Consider the following 21003-nt stretch of genomic DNA (forward strand, 5'->3'; position numbering starts at 1 on the left):
TTGGAGCTGGGACCCCTGGTTTCGGATCCCAGTTCTGGGCGGGGAGGGGAGGCTAGTGGGTTACAGCAGCGGGGGCTGGGAGCCAGGACTCCTGGGTTCTATCCCCTCAGCCTCTCGCAGGCACGTACTCCTGGCAGCGGTGGCCCCCGAGGTTGGGCCCGCACTCCAGCGTGTAGGAAAACTTCAAGTGGCCATGTGCGAGGTGGCAGGTATGTCTGACATCCCTGCTGACCTCGAGGTCGGTGGAGCAGCGGTCCACGAGGTCATTCTCCCACAGGTCACGGTCCCACCCCTCCATTTCCATTTTGGGCCACGCCGGCAGCGTCACCCAAAGTCCAGGTCATTGAATCAGATGGGGTCGTTATCTTCCTCACCGTAGCCCGTCTGCAGCCGCTGGCCTTGGAACAAGAACCTGACGTAGGCGTCGGTGGCAGACGTGGGGTCCTCCCACAGGTCTTCGGCCCGTAACAAGTGGACCTTCATTTGGGCCATGCCCCGCTCGTGTGAGCAGCATGTGGAGTCGGTGAGGCGGCTCATGGAGCAGTCGCATTTGCAGGGGTCCCAGGAGTAGGTTTTGCCCTCCTCGGGGAAGCTACGAGGGCAACTCCTCCTCTGTCCCCGCTCAGCCACGTACTTCTTCGCTGCCTGCCTCAGTGCCTCCCGCCTGGGGTCGTCTGGCCCCACCAAGGTGTGGCTGGGCGTCGGAGAGTAGGAGACCAGGCTGGGGCTGGTTTTGAGGCTCTCCACCCAAGCCGAGAAGACCCCAGGTCGGCACGGTGCGGTGCTCCAGGCCGCCTGGGAGAGCCACTTGTACCAGTGGCTGCTCCACTCACGGCCCGCAGAGTTTGAGGGAAGTGGCCCCAAGCCCAGGTTCAGTGAGAACTGTGAGACCAGGCACGCCTTGATGTCGGAAGCCGTCAGCCCATCCAGTACCGCCTGGCCAATGTAGTGGGTGCCATACATGGCCAGGAAGGGCCAGTATGCGGCTGAGTCATAGCTCGGTGGGAGGCGGCTCAGGGCCGGGAGAAGTGGGGTGTCAGCGGGGGGGTCTTGGGGGATCCTCAACCTGCCCAGAGGGGAAAGAGAGAGGAGTTCGGAGCCAACCAGAGAGACCCCTGGCACCTTCCCCCTGAACAAACTGGCCCCACCTTCCCAAGTGTCCTCCCTGTGGCATCCCTAGCAGTCAGTGCTGACCTTATCACCTCAATGCAGTGCTAGGGGGCGCTGGGCTGCAGGGAGCAGGGCAGGGGGCCGGCAGGGGGCGCTGGGCTGCAGGGAGCAGGGCAGGGGGCCGGCAGGGGGCGCTGGGCTGCAGGGAGCAGGGCAGGGGGCCGGCAGGGGGCGCTGGGCTGCAGGGAGCAGGGCAGGGGGCCGGCAGGGGGCGCTGGGCTGCAGGGAGCAGGACGGGGGGCCGGCAGGGGGCGCTGGGCTGCAGGGAGCAGGACGGGGGGCCCGAGAGGGGGCGCTGGGCTGCAGAGAGCAGGGCAGGGGGCCCGAGAGGGGGCGCTGTGCTCCAGAGAGCAGGGCAGGGGGCCGGCAGGGGGCGCTGTGCTCCAGAGAGCAGGGCAGGGGGCCGGCAGGGGGCGCTGGGCTCCAGAGAGCAGGGCAGGGGGCCGGCAGGGGGCGCTGGGCTCCAGAGAGCAGGGCAGGGGGCCGGCAGGGGGCGCTGGGCTCCAGAGAGCAGGGCAGGGGGCCGGCAGGGGGCGCTGGGCTCCAGAGAGCAGGGCAGGGGCCTGGCAGGGGGCGCTGGGCTCCAGAGAGCAGGGCAGGGGCCTGGCAGGGGGCGCTGGGCTCCAGAGAGCAGGGCAGGGGGCCGGCAGGGGGCGCTGGGCTGCAGGGAGCAGGGCAGGGGGCCGGCAGGGGGCGCTGGGCTGCAGGGAGCAGGGCGGGGGCCTGGCAGGGGGCGCTGGGCTGCAGGGAGCAGGGCAGGGGGCCGGCAGGGGGCGCTGGGCTGCAGGGAGCAGGGCAGGGGGCCGGCAGGGGGCGCTGGGCTGCAGGGAGCAGGGCAGGGGCCTGGCAGGGGGCGCTGGGCTGCAGGGAGCAGGGTGGGGGCTAGCAGGGGGCGCTGCAGGAGATTCTCACCTGCAATACACTCAGGACACCTCGTGGCATATGAACATGTACCTGTCATGCAGCTCCTTCTGGTAGGCATAACCAGCGAGCCGGGATTGGGACACCCCCCTCAGGGCCAGGACAGGGGACTCATCCGGCAGCCCCAGCTCCGACTTCCAGTCATTTTTCACATCCGACGTTATTGCCCGGGCCACGTCCATGGCTGACGCTTTCCCCGAGCTGCTGAGGTCCCGGTTGCAGGACCCTCCAGTCAACCACAGCCAGAGGCACCCTCTGCAGCTCCCCCCGCCCCCGCAGCGGGTTCTGGCACAGGCTGCAGGTGCCGTTTGGGCGGCGGCATAATCTGGTGTCCACCAGGTAGGCCCCCGTCCACTCCAGTGTGGTGAAGTCGGTGTCCTCCCCCACCAGATTGTGCACAGGCACAGAGGCCGTGTTCTCACCGCACACCTCAGCTTTGCCTGTGTAGCAGTAGGGGGAGACCCCCTGGAGAAGGAAGAGGAGGAGGAGAGGGATGAAGGCAATGGATCTGGGCTTGGCTAGTGTGATGGGATCCCTCACCTGGTCTCTAAGTCTCCCTGGAGGGAGAAAACAGAGAGAGCCTTCATTAGCTACAATCCAGTGGCAGGCAGTTCCACAGGCACATCACATCCTAGCAGCATCACAGCAGCCTCTATGCTGCTGCAACCCTCCCTGGATCTGCGATGAGAGATCTGCAACACACCTACACTGTAACCTGCCCCACCTTGCCCTCCGAACCTAAAGGAGAATTGCTGCTGGGTGTGGACAGTATAGGGGCTATGACACACACAGGCTGGCATTTCTGATTCAGTCCACTAGGGTGCACTGGGTTTAGTTGTGTGTAGTAGGGGACCTGAGACATGTGGGTGGGTAGTTCACATTTCCTCCAACAGATGGAGGTGCAGACATGCACCTGCATGCTTGTGCACACCCCTGGCCCTCCCCTCATTATGACTGGAACTGAATCCCCCATGTGAGCTGCAGCCACTAGAGGGTGTCATTGCTCTCTCTCTCTCTCTCTCTCTCTCTCTCTCTCTCTCTCTCTCTCTCTCTCTCTCACACACACACAATGCCTGATTCCCTCCAGCAGGGGGCAACAGGGACAGACAGACAGACACCCTTGTCCTGAATGCCCTTCTCATCTGACATCCTAAATTGCTGTATGTGCCAGGATCCCTTGCATGACACTGAGGTGCAGCCAGCTCTGGGGTGGGGCAGCTGGAGAACAGCCAGATTGTGATGCTGCATGGGGATGGCTCACCTGGCACTGAGGTGCAGCCAGCTCTGGGGTGGGGCATATGGATAACAGCTGCACAGACAACACCGCACAGGGACGGCTCTCCTGGCACTCAGATGCAGCTACCTCTGGGGTGGGGCAGCTGGATAACAGCCAAACACAATAGCGCACAGGGATGGCTTGCCCAGTTCTGGGATGCAGCCAGCTCTGGGGTGGGGCAGCTGGAGAAGAGCCAGCCACAATGCTGTATAGGGACGGCTCGCCCGGTGCTGGGATGCAACCCCCCTGGGGCAGGGCAGCTGGATAACAGCAGCACACACAACATTGCACAGGGACAGCTCGCCCAGCTCCTGGATGCAGCCACCTCTGGGGTGGGGCACCAGGGAACAGCCCCCCAGAGAGCCCTGGGAAGCACCAGCATGGGGTACAGTGCTCCCCCCGCCCACCTACACAGACCCCAGCATATCAGCTGCTCCCTCCCCCTGCACCCCAGCCTGGCTCTGGCCCCCCTGCCCATCCTGTCCCCCCGGGCTCCCTGCCCCCAGGTTACCTGTGCGAGCAAAGAGTAGGGCTCCCGGCTGGGAATCAGGGCACATTCCCTAGCCACTGGCTGCTGCCTGCCCCCGCAGCTCCCAGTGCTGAGTGCTGGAGTCACAGAGTTTCCAGGGGCCGCCCCACCCATGCCAGGCACAGATGTCAGCACTGGGCTTGGCAACTGGGGAGAAAGAGGGACTTTCCCTGGACTGGAGCAAGGGGGAGATGGCTGGGGGGAAGGGCTGGATCCTGATCTCCCTGATCCCAGTGTCAATCCAAAGTGGGGTCTTGGGGCTGGGAACCAGGACTCCTGGGTTCTCTCCCCAGCTGGGAGTGGGGTTGAGTGGTTAGAGCGGGGGGGCTGGGAGCCAGGGCTCCTGGGTTCTCTCCCCAGCTGGGAGTGGGGTTGAGTGGTTAGAGCAGGGGGGGCTGGGAGCCAGGGCTCCTGGGTTCTCACCCCAGCCCTGGGAGGGGAGTGGGGTTGAGCGGTTAGAGCAGGGGGGGACCTGGGAGTCAGGACTCCTGGGTTCTATTCAAAGCCAAGGACTTGCTGGGGAGACAGGCTGTCTTTGTGGGTGCTGGGGCACCCCCCAGAGGCAGTGCTTTGGCCCCTGCCCTAGACCCAGGCGGGGAAGTTTCAGGCAGGAATCCGAGCATGACACCAAAGCATCTGACTCATGGTTGCTTTAGCCAAAGGCTTGAATTTTATTTCGGGGCCCAGCCTGGGGGAGGGAAGAAGAAAATAAAATGAATGACACCAGGCGAAGCTTGCCGTGAGGGGCGGGGCCCCCAGTGATGGGCGGGGCTATATGGAGAGGGGGGGGGCTCAGGACAGATGTGGGGAGGGGCGAGGACACGGGGTAGGGGGAGTGGTAGGGTTTAGGCATGGGGCTGCACTGAGCCTTTCTCCCGGCCTCTCCCCCACACCCACCTGGCTGTGCCAAGATCGGGACGGACTGAGTCGTCCCCCCCCCCGTGTGTGTGCCAAGAACTGGGGGGACCCGAGCCCCCCCCTGCGCCCGTGTGTGTGCTGGGATGAGTGTGTGGGGTAAACCTGTCTCCTCGCCCTCCATGTGTGGGCTGGGGTCTGGGGTTCAGGAAGGAATTTTTCATTGATGGGGTGGGAGGGCCAGTAGGGATCGGGGGAAGAAATGGGGGAGGGGCACTGGGGGTAAGATAGGGGGTGAAGGAGGGACTTGAGGGTCAGTTGAGGGGGCTGAGGGCCCAGTGCTAGGGCGGGGGCAAAGGGGGATCCACAGAGCGAGACACCAGGGCGGCTCAGTCAGCTCTCCCTTTCCTTTATTGTGTGGGACGCTCACGCTCTCGCCCCTCCATTGCTACCCCCGGAGCCCCGTCACCCCCCGTGAGAGAGAGCCCACCCAGCTCCTGGTGAAGTGAGGTCACGGCAGATGCCCCGGGGGAGAGGGGAGACCCCTGGCTGCGGGGGCGAGGTGGGGCGAATTGCTTGTCCTGGAACATCCCTCTGAGCTAACCCTGGGCTGCCCCATAGTTCCCGGGGCCCTGGGGGACATAGTCCAAGCAGTGGGGCCCGCCCAGGCTGGGACCACACACCAGGCTGTACCGGAAGTCCAGCCGGCCGTGGTTCAGGTAGCAGACCTGGTGGCGACTCTCTCCAGAGCGCAGCGGCTCGTCGCACGTCCCTAGTAGGTCGTCGTCGTACTTGTTGTCCTCGTCCCAGACCTGGAGGCGGAGCTGGCTGGTCTCCGCCACCCGCACGTGCCCCAGGTCCAGGTGGACGTCCCAGACCGGGTTGTCGGTGTTCCACACGGTTGCCGTCCGCACCTCCCGGTCCTGGAAGTAGACCTTGACGTAGGCGTCTGTGCGGCTGGTGTAGTCGCCCCACAGGCCGCTGGCCCGCTCCACCGTCACCGTCAGCTTCCCCTGACCCCGCTCCCGCGAGCAGCACATGGTGTTGGTGGAGCCGTCCCCGGGGCAGACGCAGGAGCAGGAGTCATGGGCGCTGCGCTGGGTCCCCGGAGGGCAGCTGTGGGTGCAATTCCTCCACAGGGCCCTCTCGGCGATGTACTCACTCACCGCCTGCCTCAGCACCTCCCGCTTGGGGTTGTCCTGCCTCACCAAGTTGTGGATGGGGTGCAGTGAGTAGGACACCAGACCGGGGCTGGCTTTGAGGCTCTCCATCCAGGCCGAGAACACCCCGGCGTCCTGCCCCTCAGAGAACAGCAGGTCAGCGTGGCTGTGGCCGCCCGTCACCTCGGTGTGACGCTCGCTGTAGGTCTCGTGGAAGGTCCGCTTGAAGTTCTTCTTCTTCTTCTGCTCCTCACACTGGCTGAAGGCCGCCTGGGCCCTGCCTTTCCCGGCCCCAATGCTGGCAGAGGCCTCCAGGCTCAGACAGTCCTTGACCTCATCAGCTGTCACCCCATCCAGCGCTGCCTCACAGACCCTCACGGCCGTCACATCCCGCACCCGGCCCCCCAGCTGCAGCTGGGACACATAGTGGGTGCCGTAGGTGTTGATCAGCTGACGGTACTCGAGCCGCGAGCTGCGGGTGTAATCCTCCGGGAGGTCCCTCAAGGCCCGGATGAAATGTCTGGTGAGAGGAGGTTTGTGGGTAATGCGGAACCTGGGAGAGAGAAATGGCCACCATGTGACGTACTGTTGGACATCGGCAACTTGTAGGGGTAGAGCTCAGTGTTCTAGATCCACAGACTCTAAGTCCAGAAGGGACCCTTCTGGTCATCTAGTCTGACCTCCTGGATAACACAGGCCAGAGAACTGCCCTGAATTGATTCCCGTTCGAACTAGAGCAGGTCTTCTAAGAAAAAACATCCATCTCAATTTAAAAATTGGCCATGATGGAGAATCCACTGCAGCCCTTGGTAAATCGTTCCAGTGATTAATCCTGTCACTGTTACAAATTCACACCTTATTTCCTGTCTGAATTTGTCTAGCTTCAACTTCCAGCCACGGGATCATGTTAGACCTCCCTCTGCTAGACTGAAGAGCTCATGACCAAGGGTTTGCTTCCCATGGTAATTTAGTCTTATATGTTGCCTGCACCTTTACTGAATTGATGCGAGATTCAATTACTTTTATACAGGTTACACAGGATGCTTGGAGTACATACTAGTGTATTTTATGCGCTTGTGATCTCATTGCTTGTAACTGCCCCCTTCCCTCCCCCCCCGCCCATGGCCTATGATCATGCTCCTGGCAGCCTGACTCAGGTTCCCCTCTTGGCCTGTTCAAGATACTCAACGAGCACCTCTGTCCATTCACATCCCTTCTCCGGTTGGGTTTCAGTCCATGAACAAATATTCAAAATAAAGTTTCAAGTCGGTTCAAAAGTCCACACAACCAAGTTTTCTCTTCCTCTTCCCAGGCCTACCAGGCCAGAATCTGAGCATTTTCCCACTTGCTGTTGCCTCCGGCTTCTCATTATACAACCACCCCCCTGATCTCTCCCAGATGTGGCTCCTGCTTTTCTCTGGGTTGGTTTGCCCCAGAGCCAACCGGTTACACCATGTTATTGCCTTATATGAAAGATTTAAGCTGGCTAAACCAATGCCTAGGAGGAATCCTGTCTTCTGTCAACATTACAGACCTCATATGCCAAACTAGATAACACCGTTGGCCATAAAACAGCCCTATGCAGCTTATAACATAAGAGCGGCCATACTGGGTCAGACCAAAGGTCCATCTAGCCCAGTGTCCTGTCTTCCGACAGTGGCCAATGACAGGTGCCCCAGAGAGAATGAACAGGGCAATTTTGAGTGATCCATCCCTAGTCGTCTAGTCCCAGCTTCTTGCAGCTGGAGGTTTAGGGACACCCAGAGCATGGGGTTAAGTCTCTGCCCATCTTGGCTAATAACCACGGATGGACCTACTCTCCATGAACTTATCTAATATATTTTGAATGCTGTTATACCTTCGGCCTTCACAACATCCCCTGGCAATGAGTTCCACAGTACGAGTCCTGTACATTGCGTGAAGAAATACTTCCTTTTGTTTGTTTGAAACCTGCTGCCTGTTAATTTCCTCGGGTGACCCCCTGGTTCCTGTATTATGTGAAGGGGTAAATAACTCTTCCCCATTCGCTTTCTCCATGCCTGTCATGATTCTATAGACCTCTGTCATATCCACCCCACCCTTAGTCGTCTCTTTTCTGAGCTGACGAGTCTTTTTAATCCCTCCTCCTATGGAAGCTCCCCCTGGGCCATTTCCGTTTGTAAGAAATCTTTTTTGAGATGGGGCAACCAGAACGACACTCAGCATTCAAGGGATGGGCGTACCGTGGATTTATATAGTGGCTTTGGGATATTTTCTGTTTTATTAGCTATTCCTTTCCTAGTGCTTCCTGACATCTTAGACTATTTGCTGTTAGTCTACGTTGTGGAAGAAGTAAGTATATTTTTGCAAATGTGCACCCTCACCTTGAGGGCGCCCCCTCATGCCTGGCCACGGTGTTGCAAGGGACTTTGCCTCTGGGGGCTAATTTTTCAGCCGCAGTGATATATCACAGCTGGTCTCTTCCCCGGACATCCTCTCTGAGTCTTCTGTGATTCAGCTCTCCGTCCAAATCCCCTTGCAGGGTTCAGCTCTAGGGGCTCCACCTCAGTTCATCCCCCTTGTCCAGGTACTGACCGACATTGGGCTTTTCCCTTCTGGGTGTCCAAGTACCACTTAAACTAGCCTTCTGGCTTTCATGGACTTCTATCACATGTGGGTACTCACCACCCCTGGCTCAGGGCTCGGCTCGGCTCCTCTCCTCTCCAAGAGGTAACCCTGCTCCTACAGCTCTGCTTTCTGGCCACCACCACTTCCAAACAACTGGATCTTCTTCCTCATCAGGAACTCACCCTCATTCCTCTATCTTGGGTCTCTCCTTCCACTAGGTTCCCAGCTCTGTTTAAGTAGTGTCCTCCCTGCTTCACCACCACAGTTGAAGTCAGTCCTCCTAATCAAGCCCCAGGACACCCAGCAGGTGTTACTAGTTAGCCCTGATCTTGCCAGCTCATCAACTGAGGACTAGCTGCTAAATCACAGGCAAAACTGAGCCCAGCTTGCTTCAAAGGGCAGGCCAGCTGGTGACAGTACTTTGGGGGTTCATGCTCTGCATAGGAGAGTTGATATAAATCTTTAAGTGCTGGTCGTAAACATGCTCAGAGGCACATTGTAGATCTAAAAGTCTTTTGCTCCATGGGTAAACTAGCTAGCAATTATGTTATCTGTGACTATGCTATGGAGAGCCACAAACAATCTCATCAAAGTGAAGATTTCTTTAACCTGAAACTTTGCTAGAAAAAAACTTGGTGTCAAACCACCCCACAAGGGAATCTAGGAAAGTCCCTATTAAAATAAAAACCTTTAAAAAGCTTGCACCATGGACCTATCTTTGTTGGTTCAGCTTGAAGGAGAACATAGATGGTTGGGAAATGTTCTCCAGAAGATTGGTCACACTTATGTTTCCTGCTGAAAATCTTCCTATTCCTTAAATGCTTAAAGATGGCCAAGGCTGATGTGTATTTGTAAATGTTTTGTTGCTACACCCACACATTTGTGTCATAAGTTCATGACAGAGTTGTTAGGTGAATAGCAAGACAGTTTGAGTAGTAATCATGTAACAAGATCCAATGGCTGGAAGTTGAAGCTACACAAAAGGAGACTGAAAATAAGGTATACACTTTCGATAGTGAGGGGAAACAATCTTTGGAACTTCTACTAATCACTCTCCGCTGAAACTTCACAAGCAACCAATGACTGACCTTCCTCCTCACTGCCAGCCTTCACCCACACCAACCACTAACCTTGCCCCTCACTCTCAGCCTTCACCGACACTCAACCCCTCACCTTCCCCCTCACCCCCAGCCTTCACCAGCACCAACCCCAACCTTCCTCCTCACCCCCAGCCTTCACCAGCACCAACCCCTGACCTTCCCCCTCACCCCCAGTCTTCACCGACACTCAACCCCTGACCATCCCCCTCACCCCCAGCCTTCACCAGCACCAACCCCAACCTTCCTCCTCACCCCCAGCCTTCACCAGCACCAACCCCAACCTTCCTCCTCACCCCCAGCCTTCACCAGCACCAACCCCAACCTTCCTCCTCACCCCCAGCCTTCACCAGCACCAACCCCTGACCTTCCCCCTCACCCCCAGCCTTCACCAGCACCAACCCCTGACCTTCCCCCTCACCCCCAGCCTTCACCAGCACCAACCCCAACCTTCCTCCTCACCCCCAGCCTTCACCAGCACCAACCCCAACCTTCCTCCTCACCCCCAGCCTTCACCAGCACCAACCCCAACCTTCCTCCTCACCCCCAGCCTTCACCAGCACCAACCCCTGACCTTCCCCCTCACCCCCAGCCTTCACCAGCACCAACCCCTGACCTTCCCCCTCACCCCCAGCCTTCACCAGCACCAACCCCAACCTTCCTCCTCACCCCCAGCCTTCACCAGCACCAACCCCTGACCTTCCCCCTCACCCCCAGCCTTCACCAGCACCAACCCCAACCTTCCTCCTCACCCCCAGCCTTCACCGACACTCAACTCCTGACCATCCCCCTCACCCCCAGCCTTCATTGACACTCAACCCCTGACCTTCCCCCTCACCCCAGCCTTCACCAGCACCAATCCCTGACCTTCCCCCTCACCCCCAGTCTTCACTGACACTCAACCCCTGACCTTCCCCCTCACCCCCAGCCTTCATTGACACTCAACCCCTGACCTTCCCCCTCACCCCCAGCCTTCACCAGCACTCAACCCCTGACCTTCCCCCTCACACCCAGACTTCACCGACACTCAACCCCTGACCTTCCCCGTCACCCCCAGCCTTCACCGACACCCGACCCCTGACCTTCCTGCTCACCCCCAGTCTTCATCAGCACCAACCCCAGACCTTCCTGCTCACCCTCAGCCTTCACCAACATCAACCCCGGACCTTCCTCCTCACCCTCAGCTTTCAGCAGCTCCCTCACCTTCCCCCTCACTCCCAGCCTTCACCAGCACCAACTCCTGACCTTCCCCCCCACCCCCAGCCTTCACCAGCACCAATCCTTGACCTTCAATCTCACCCCAGCCTTCACCAGCACCCAACCCCTGACTTTCACTCTCACCCCCAGTCTTTTCCAGCACCCAACCCCAACCTTCTCCCTCATCCCCAGCCTTCACTCGCATCCAACCCCTGTGTGACATTGCACCCCATAATGCTTTATAGAAATATGCTTATGAATGTAAATATGACATAACTGGAACATGTTTTATGCTAGATATGCCATGTAACATATCTTTGCAAAGGTTATGATGTACTGGATATATTCATCCTATTCATATGAATGCATCATTTTTATGTCTGAAGTTATGAGCGTTGGCTCTATGCTTGTATTTAAAGTGTTTGCTGTAGGAAGCACCTAAGGCAGATTTAGTTGACATAGTGTGAAGGGGTTATTCAAGTAATGGGGAGCATTTAGCTAACAATGGACCTTGAGAGATGCCAATCCACACCTGAGCTTTCCTGGGAATGTTCAAACAAACGTAAACAATGGCGTCGGCCTGAAAAAGCTGAATCATCCATAGACTTGCCCAGGTGGCTACAGACTCCATCTTGTTGTTGTGATTTTGCACAGGAGAACAAAGGGGTTTCCACCCACAAGAGAGAGAATATAAAAGGCCCTGGAAACCCCTCCCTTTTGTCTTCAGCTGGCTCAAAAGATAGCCTCTCCACCCCCAAGAGATACCTGAAAGAACCTGGAACAAAGAACAGTAACTACAGGGATGTGAGTGATTGCTGGACCCAGACTAGGAAGGAGTCTAGTCTGTGAAATAAGCTTATTGGAACACCTCTGAGGGTGAGATTTACCTGCATTTAGTTTCCCACTGTATTAGGCTTAGACTTGCATGTTTTTGTTTTATTTTGATTGGTAATTTACTTTGTTTTGTCTGTTATTACTTGGAACCACTTAAATCCTACTTTTTATATTTAATAAAATCACTCTTTGCTTCTTAATTAAGCCAGAGCAAGTAATTTATACCTGGGGGAGAAAACAGCTGTGCATGTCTCTCTATCAGTGTTATAGAGGGCAAACTATTTATGAGTTTAACCTGTATAAGCTTTATACAGAGTAAAACGGATTTATTTGGGGTTTGGATCCCATTGGGAACTGGGTGTCTTGATGCTAGAGACAGGAGCACTTTTTAAGCCATTTTTAGTTAACCCTGCAGTTTTTGGGGGATGTGGTTCAGACCAGATGTGTCTGGCTCAAGAAGACAGGATACTGAAGTCCCAAGGTGCCAGGGAAAATGGGCTCAGAAGTACTCTCAGCACATCAGGTGGCTGTCCCAAGGGGGTCTCTTTGACCCAAGCCATCACACCCTGGCCTTCCCCCTCACCCCCAGCCTTCAGGAACAACCAACCCCTGACCTTGCCCCTCACCCTTTGACTTTAAAAGCACCAACCACTGACCTCCCCCCTCACCCCCAGCCTTCACCTGTACCCAACCCCTGACCTTCCCCCTCAGCCCCAGCCTTCACTGGCACCCAACACATAACCTCTAATCTTCATGCTAACCCCTACCTCTAGTCTTCTTCTCCCTCCTGCCCCTCCCCTGCCCCTTACGTATAGTATGCGCAGGACACCTCATGGCTGGTGAAACTGTATTTGTCTTGCTGAGACTTCTCCGTGCTGAACTCTGCCAGTTTGGAGTGCGAGCCGGCCAGCGTCACCTGGGTGTTGGCGCCGGGCTTCACTTCTACTTCCAGCCCCACCTTCCAGTCATTCTGTACCACGGCGTTCGCCGCACGGACCATGCCCATGGCCGACTCCTTCACGGCGCTGGAGAGTTTCCTGCGGCATGAAACCTTCTCCCTCCAGTCCGCCGCAGCCAGCGGCAGCCTCTGCAGCTGCCCCTCCAGCAGCGAGTTCCGGCACAGGGTGCAGGTCCCATCCGGGCGCTGCCAGTGGCTGGTGTCCACCAAGTAGGCCCCTTTCCTACCCAGTGTGGTGACGTCGATGCCCTCTCCTACCAGATTGTGCCCAGGCACAAAAGCCGTGTGCTCCTCGCACTCCTCAGCTGTGCCCGTGTGACAATGGGTGGAGACCCCAGGGAGGAGAATGAGTAGGAGGAGGGGGAAGAAGGACCTGGGTCTGGGCATGGCCGAGAGGGGATGTCGGTCTCTGAATGACCCTGCAGGGAGAATCACGGAGAGATTCTGCATTAACAACAATCCTGTGGCTGGCAGTTCCACACATTAACATGCTGTTAAAGTTACATCCACACTGGGCTCCTCAAAGCAGGGCCCAAATACCAGTGAAATTGGGAGTCTGGGTGCCTTGCACTTCTCCTATATCCATAGTTAACACCTTTTCTTTTAGGTGCACTGCAGTTAGTTTAGACCCATGGGTCCAGCGAGCCTGCTATCCTGCCCCTCCCTGCCACCCTCGATCAGACCCATGGTCCCATGTAGCCCAGTATCCTGCCCCCTCCCTGCCACCCTGGATCAGACCCATGGGTCCAGCTAGCCTGGTATCCTGCCCTCCCACATACTCTCTACCAGGGGGGTGGGACTATGCCCCAACATGATTTGTGGGTCACAGGGGCTGTTGTTGAAGGAGTGAAAATCTCTCTGACACAGGATGTCTCAGAACATGAAACTGAAACTTAGAGTGAAGCTGGAGAGGGGCGGGGGTGGGATGTCACCCCAGCTTGTGTGTGTATGTGTTTCCACTCGTCACATACGGGCTGGAGCTCTGACCCGTGGAAGGGAAAGAGGAATCTCAACCCACGGCCCGCTGCTCGCCCTGCACTGAGCTCCCCACAACCAGCTCTGCTGGTGCCCCTCAACCCCAACCCACAGCCCCTGCTAACGCAGAACGGGGTTCCCCCCACCCCCACAGCTCTGCGGGTGCCCATCAATTTTGAAGTTCCTTTCAGTGTGATAAACAGTCATATAAGACGATTAGATAGATAGATAGATAGATGAGAGGGGTGTATGGGGATAGGTAGATAGATAGATAGATAGATAGATGAGAGGGGTGTATGGGGATAGATAGATAGATAGATGAGAGGGGTGTATGGGGATAGGTAGATAGATAGATAGATAGATGAGAGGGGTGTATGGGGATAGGTAGATAGATAGATAGATAGATAGATGAGAGGGGTGTATGGGGATAGATAGATAGATAGATAGATAGATAGATAGATAGATGAGAGGGGTGTATGGGGATAGATAGATAGATAGATAGATAGAACTTCTTCACATCTTAAACTCTTCCTACCTCTGGGGTCTAGATCTGGTAGAAAGAAACAATCTGACAGATCTCAAAGTGAAGCTTTCTACGTCCCCAGTTAGTACTAATGAGAAAGGCTTGATGTTTGGGGGGAAGGGGAGATGGAAGTCAGGACAACTGGATTCTTGTCCTGGCTGTTGGAGGGGAGTGGGATCAAGTGGGTTAGAGCCGGGGAGGGGGGAAGACCTGGGAGCCAGGACTCCTGGGTTCTATCCCCAGCTCCAGGAGGGGCCTGGGAGCCCAGAGATTCTCCCTCCACCATTCACTCACCTGCTGGGGGTGACTGTCCCGGGGCTGGCAGGGCCGATGAGAAAGGCCCAGGCTTGGACGGCGGGGCAGCTCTGACTGGTGCGGCAGCGGGTGTGGCAGGGAGCTCTGGGATCTCCCCCCACTCCCCCATCACTGACGTCGCAGGCGCTCTCTCCCTGCCCCAGCACCGTGCAGCTGCAGCGAGGGGCGGGGGGAAGCCTGTGGTCAGAACCGCTCTTCCTGCCGCTAGAAGAGCAGCGCTGCCCGATGCTGCATCTTGAGTCAGAGGGGCTACATGTGCGAGGCAGGGGGGCCATCACGCTAGGGGAGGGGGCTACGGGAATCCCGTCCCCGTTCTGCCACATCTGCCAGGCCCCCTTTTCTCCTGGCCTGTGCCCCATGATTCCACCCGACTGCTTCCCAGCAGGAGCATTCTGCTCTGGGGTGGGCTACGCCCCAGCTCCATCCTGGTCTGCACCGCTTGGCTCCCAGTTCCCCAACTGGGCTCTGTGACCTTAGCACTCGGCCACAGTTTGCACCTCCCTCGGCGCAGAAGTAGCTTGCAGGTGGGACCATTCTGCCCTGCGGTCTCCTGCCTCCCAGCCCCATCCTGGCCTGGCCTTTGTGGCTCCCCGCTTCCTGATCCGGGCTCTGGGATGAATGTTTGCACCCCCTTCCACTACCACAACTGGGCCATGGTTCAAGCTACGAGATGCCTGTGTTGGCCCGTGTGTCTCGTAAGTGTCGCCACGTCCTTGATCTCCCCCCCACTCCCTAATCTCTGCTGTACCACCAGCCGCTGGGCTCCCATTTCCGCCCAGCCCGCTGCCCCCTATCAGCTTGTAATGTTGCCCTGGGCACTGCAGAAACGTGCTGATTTTATGCTCCTCATCTCCCAGTGTGAAGGCACCAGGGCAGCGGGAGGGCTAGGGGGCAGCAGGATGGAGGTGGGCCGTGCCAGCTAGGACCATGTACCCTGAAGGAGCTTGCTCTGAAGCCACTGGGTGTGTGGTGGGGCAGGAGGAGGCTATGGAAAGATCCTCTTCAGTCCACCATGCGTCTCAACCACACTCCCGCCGGCTCTCCGGAGCTGCCCCATCTCTCAGGCTCTGCACCGTGATCCCAGCCTTCATTCCAGGGACAGGTCAGGAATTCAGAGCCGCTCCCCACCCCCTGCTAACACCTTCTATGCGTTGTAGGAACTGACCTGTAGGTGCATTTAGCTCACAGTTGGGCAAACTTTTTGGTCTGAGGGCCAAATATGGAAATTGTATGGAGGGCCATGAATACTCATGAAATTCAGGGTTGGGGTGCGGGAGGGGATGAGGGCTCTGGCTTGGGGTGCGGGGCTGGGGTTGAGGGGTTTGGGGTGTAGGAGGGTGCTCTGGGCTGGGACCAAGGGGTTCCGAGTATGAGAGGGGGATGAGGGCTAGGGCAGGGGTTTGGGGCCTGGGAGGGGATCAGGGGTGCAGGCTCCTGGTGGCGCTTACTGGAAACAGTGACATGTCTCCCCTCAGACTCTTATGCGGAGGTCTGGTGCCAGCAAGGCGGCTCTGCACTCTGCCACGTCTGCAGGTGCCGCCCCTGCAGCTTCCACTGGCCATGGTTCCCAGCCAATGGGAGCTTTGGGGGCCGGCGCTTGGGGCGTGCAAAGCGCCCTGGCTGCCCCTACGAGTAGGAGCCGGAGAAGGGAGATGCCACCTCTTCTGGGAGTCACACGGAAAGCCCCCAACCCTGCTCCCCAGAAAGAGCTCGAGGGCCGGATTAAAAGGTCTGACATGCTAGTCGCAGCCTGCAAGCTGTAGTTTGCCCACCCCTGATTTAGCTGATCAACTGCCTGGGGGCTTTACGAATCCAGGCTGCCAACTGCTGGAGGGAATCAGAGATGCACCATTAGAGGAGGACTATTACTATAATTCCCCAGCCCCCGGAGCCAGCCATGTCTTGGGGCCAGATCAGAACCAGCGCCCCCTAGAGGGGAAAGGCCCCGTGTCCCATTCGCCAGCCCCCTGAGCCAGCCAATCCCCCTGTTCAAAAGTCAGATGAGAGCTGAATCCACTTTAAGGGAAAATTCCTCGTAACCCCTTGGCAATAGCAGAGTCTTGCTAATATCAGCTCGGGGATATTAATGCCCCTCTAAGAACACTGCCCATCTCCCTGTATCTCTTTCCCACCCCCACTCTGTCCCCGACAGAAGCCATTCGCATTGACTGGCATTAGCCACTTTACACTGTAGCCCCTCTGGCCCAGAGCTCCCCCTAGTGTTCCAAGTATTGCAGCTACTCATTTCTACTCTACATCTGGGTCCAGCCCACTGAGGTTGGAAGAATGACAAGGCTTTCTGCTTAGAAATTTGCTTTCACACACATTTATTGAAGCAGGGAGATACATTTGTAAGACATTCAGAGAGCTGGAATCCTCCCAGAAGCAAATAATTTTGCTGTGGAGCTGCAAAGCTGCATGGCAGTTTTCCAGACAGGAGATATTTAACTTGCAATCAGTAGGGTTCAGAGTTAACAACCATCATTCACCAGTTAACTGCACAATGGAGCTATTAATCTAGGCTCTCACAGATGCAGATAGGGGTGAAGCAGTAAAATGCTTTAATCCCCAAATTAGGGGGAATTTGCCCTTCCCAATGTGACCCCAATGCAGTGCCCTCTCCCTGAGCCTGATGACAGCTGGAATCAACAGCCCTGTGGCATGACTTCCTACCAAGAGGATGTGATATATCTGCATCACTGCTGACCATCTGAGCAGGGATGGTGGGTGGGGCCTGCACATTCAGGATGAGATAATTAACCCCAAAGCTGCTGGGTAGTAGTGGAAAGTAAGATAAATGACAGTTAGGGAACAGCCCCCTAGTGAATGAGGACCCTGGGAGTTCAGAACCATGTCCATTCCCTGGGAGTTCAGAACCATGTCCCTCCCTGGAATATCTTTGGGTTTCTGCAGAGGGTTAATCCCTGATGCCACAATAGGACAGGGGCTTAGCTTTGCTCCTGATGATCTCTTTTCAGCTGGATGCACTAGACCGGTAATTACAGTGGGTGGATGGATACATGGGCTGAGGGATTAGTTGCATTGCCGGCACATATTGGTTGACTGGATGAACTTGACGTTCATTGGTTGCTTGCTTGCACTGGCTACACAGGTTGGTTGGACGAACATAAGGCATTAGTTTCTTGAATACACCAGATGCACTAGATACATACACTGATTGGTTGGTTGGATGGATACATTGGATACATTGGTTGAATTGGTTGGAAGGTTGGCTGGATACGCTAAATAAATTTGTTGGTTTGCTGGTTACATGGGACAGCCTAAACACCTTCGTTGGCTGGTTGGCTGGTTGGCTGGCTGGCTTTTTACGTTGGATATGCTAGATAACATTTATTGTTTGTTTGGATGCACTGGCTACATTCATTGGTTGGTGGTTAGCTGGCTGAATATGTTGGATAACATAAATTAAACAATTTGTGGGTTGGTTGGCTGATGGTTGGTTTGATGGGGTGGGGCAGATAGGTTGGCTGCAGTAGGTATATATTTTGGTTAGTTGGTTGGATGGATACATTGCATGACTGGAATCACTGGACACACTGGTCTGATGGATCTGGGATATTTTCCCAGAGGGAGCTGTGAGGATGACGGGCCCACAGGAGCAGGCCGTCTCTTGTGGCATAGAAGACACAGATTCCCGAGCAGGGGTGACAGCATGAAGCCCAGTAGCATCAGCAGAGCGGGAACTAGGAAATGCTCTGGGGGACAGGGGTGCTATTGATCAATGCACACCCATGCCCCTCTCCGATCCCCTGTCTGTGGGGTTCACCAGAAGGCCTCCACCTCCTTCCCCTTGGCTGTGCTCTGCTGGGGTGGCTGGGAGACATAGTCGAAGGAGCTCTGACCCCCGAGGTGGGGCCCACAGCGCAGGCTGTACTGGAACCAGATGCGGCCGTGGTTCAGGTAGCAATCCTTCTGGTGGGGCCCCCCAGCCTCCAGCGGGATGTCGCAGCTTCCCAGCAGGTCATCGTTCCACTTGTTGTCCTCGTCCCAGACCTGGACTCGGATCTTGCTGGCACTGGTGATGCGGACGGTACCGAAGTCCAAGGGGACGTTCCAGACGGGACTGTTGTTGACCCAGATGGTGTCAGTTCGGATCTCCCTTCTCTCAAAGAAGACCTTGACAAAGGCATCCGTAGTGGTAAAGTAATCCCCTCACAGGCCACTGACTGTCTTCACTGTCACCACCAGCTTCCCCAGGCCGCGCTCCCGCACGGCCACCTCCATGCTCAAGCAGTCCTTGATCTCGTTGTCAGTCAAGCTGCTCATTGACGCTTTGCAGACTCGCATGGCTGTCACGTCCCATGCCCAGCCCCCCAGTTGCAGTTGGGACAGGTAGTGGGTGCCATAGTTGCTGATTAGCTGCTGGTACTCCAGCTTGGATTTGCTGTCGTACTGCTCCGGGAGGTTCTCCAGCGCCAGAGTGAAATGGCTGGTGAGTGGGGGCATCTCGCTGACCCGGAACCTGGTCAGGGACACAAGAGGTGGATGCTACTCAGCCCGGTGAGTCAGCTGAGGTCATTAGCTGCGTATCCTAAGGCCCCAGCCAACCCACAAGTAAGGATCTAAGCAGGTGGCTCCTACTCAAAGCAACCACCCACTCTGCTGAATCTCACAATCTTGCTGGGGATACTGCCGGCTGCTTGATAGTTATGACAGACTGCCCCCACTCTGGCCACGGCAGGTTGCTGGGCAGTCCTGAGACTCAAGAGAAGAAAATCCCCCATAGCTGGCCAGTCACAGGTGGTAGATAGTGCCTTCTAGAGGGGAAAGGCTCCGTGTCCCATTCCCTGCCCCACTGAGCCTGCCAGTCCCTCCCTTCTGGACCTAGATTGGAGCCATCACCCCCTAAAGGAGAAAGGCCCCATATCTCTGTGTGGTGTTGCTGTGATCTGAATTCCAGGTGATGCCTCCCGACCCAGGCTGGCTCTCACCTGTAATAGCCGCAAGAGACCTCGTGGCTCACAAAGCTGTATTTGTCCATCAGTGTGTGGTTTACCACGAAAGTCGTCAGTTTGGAATGCGATCTGGCCAGCGCCACCTGGACCTTAACCTTGGGCTTCACAGGCATGTCCAGCCCCACCTTCCAGTCGTTCTGCACTGTGGACGCTGCGGACTCCATAATGCCTATCGCTGACTGCTGCACCGAGCTACTCAGCTTCCGGCGGCACGAGATGTGGACTCTCCAGTCCACTGAGGCCAGAGGCAGCCTCTGCCACTGGCCTCTGCAGTCGGTTCTGGCACAGGATGCAGGTACTGTCCTTTTGCTGTCAGTGGTTGTTGTCCACCAGATAAGCCCCCTTCCTGGCCATCGTGGTCACATCGATGACCTCCCCAGCCAGGCTGTGCCCGGGCACAAAGGCCGTGTGATTCTTACATTCATTGACTGTGTCTGTGTGACAATGGGAGGAGGCCCCAAGGAAGATGAAGAGGAGGAGGGGGATGAAGGCACCAAATCTGGGCATGGCTGACATGACGGGTTCCCCCACCCAGGAGGGGCTGTTGGTTCTGAACGTCCCTAAAGGGAGAGACACACAGAGGTCCAAAATTAGTGACAATCCAGTTGCAGTCAGTTCCGTTGTTTAACTTTGTTGTAGAGACAGAGGCATCCACCTACCACCCATGACATCAGCCATGTTCTGTAGCACACCTATGAAAAATTTGAGATCTAGGAAGCCTGGAAGCATTATGCAAATGACGTGATATCTCGTTTGCATGTTTGACTTTGGATTACGTAATTTGCATCAATTCCCTCCCATTCCTCTTTTCTGAGTGTTGTAATCCCAGCACTAACCACGAGGCGGGTATAGTTTCACATTCCCATCTAGAATATGCAATATAATAAGGGACCACTGAAATTGCTCAGTGGAACCAATAGAGGGCAGTGCCATGTGGACAGAATCCGTGGCTGGGTCTGGTCACTAGGAGGAAGTGAGAAGCCACCCACAACCCGTGGCTTGCAAGACATAGTCCCCCAGATGGTGGGTTTTATAGCCAGCGACACCAGTGGGAGCTTTGTCCATGCTGGCTGTGACTGGTTTCCCTGTAGAAGCCGCTGGGCCCCCCTAGTTGCCTCACAGAGTTGTGGATTTGATTATGTTTAACGACCACCGAAGGGTCATTTTCTGGAGTTTCTCATGGTCAGAATCAGACCCAGCATACAGTGCTGTGTCCTTTACACTGTGGCTGTTGGGGAAAATGGCAGGAAACCCTACCAACCTGCAGGAGATCCTGGGCCCACCTAGCCCAGTATCCTGTCCCCACCCTTTTGCCCTGTATCAGGCTCATGGGCCCATCTAGCCTGGTATCCCGCCTCCTCCCTAAAACTCTGGAACAAACCCCAGGCCCATCTACTCTGGTATCCTGTCCCCTTCCTTCTGCCCCAGATGCTTTGACCACCTCACCCCTCTGTTTGCGTCCCTCTCGTTACTAACCACAAGGAATGCTGGGTTAAATGTAGATTTGAATTGTGTTTCACTTGGGTTGGAACTGTACAGCAAAGCTGGCTGTGGGGCAGGAAAGGGTGACAGCTCTGCATCCTGTCAGGGTAGCAGGCTCGGACTGGGAG

At 56.5% G+C, this 21003-nt stretch overlaps 2 protein-coding genes and 1 pseudogene across 3 annotated transcripts; all 3 read right to left on the minus strand.

Moving 5' to 3' along the window:
* Positions 1 to 348: 348 nt before the first annotated feature.
* Positions 349 to 2273, minus strand: LOC311522607 (perforin-1-like; the record flags this gene model as incomplete). Its single annotated transcript, XM_084632078.1, has 2 exons — positions 349 to 1066; positions 2125 to 2273. The coding sequence occupies 2 exons, from the start codon at positions 2271 to 2273 to the stop codon at positions 349 to 351; spliced, it is 867 nt and encodes a 288-aa protein (XP_084488204.1).
* Positions 2274 to 5350: 3077 nt separating this feature from the next.
* Positions 5351 to 14526, minus strand: LOC311522439 (perforin-1-like; the record flags this gene model as incomplete). The annotated part of the gene is made up of 3 exons (XM_084631776.1): positions 14386 to 14526; positions 12456 to 13013; positions 5351 to 6464 (listed from the first exon to the last, which is right to left on the minus strand). The coding sequence occupies exons 2-3, from the start codon at positions 12989 to 12991 to the stop codon at positions 5351 to 5353; spliced, it is 1650 nt and encodes a 549-aa protein (XP_084487902.1). The 5' UTR covers positions 12992 to 13013; positions 14386 to 14526.
* Positions 14527 to 18200: 3674 nt separating this feature from the next.
* On the minus strand, positions 18201 to 19900 carry LOC311522608 (perforin-1 pseudogene; annotated as a pseudogene). The gene is made up of 3 exons: positions 19370 to 19900; positions 18606 to 18900; positions 18201 to 18554 (listed from the first exon to the last, which is right to left on the minus strand). The product of its transcript is annotated as a perforin-1 pseudogene (transcript).
* Positions 19901 to 21003: the final 1103 nt, after the last annotated feature.

Source organism: Lepidochelys olivacea, assembly GCF_965140295.1.
Source record: "Lepidochelys olivacea isolate rLepOli2 genome assembly, chromosome: 6".
NCBI lineage: Eukaryota > Metazoa > Chordata > Testudines > Cheloniidae > Lepidochelys > Lepidochelys olivacea.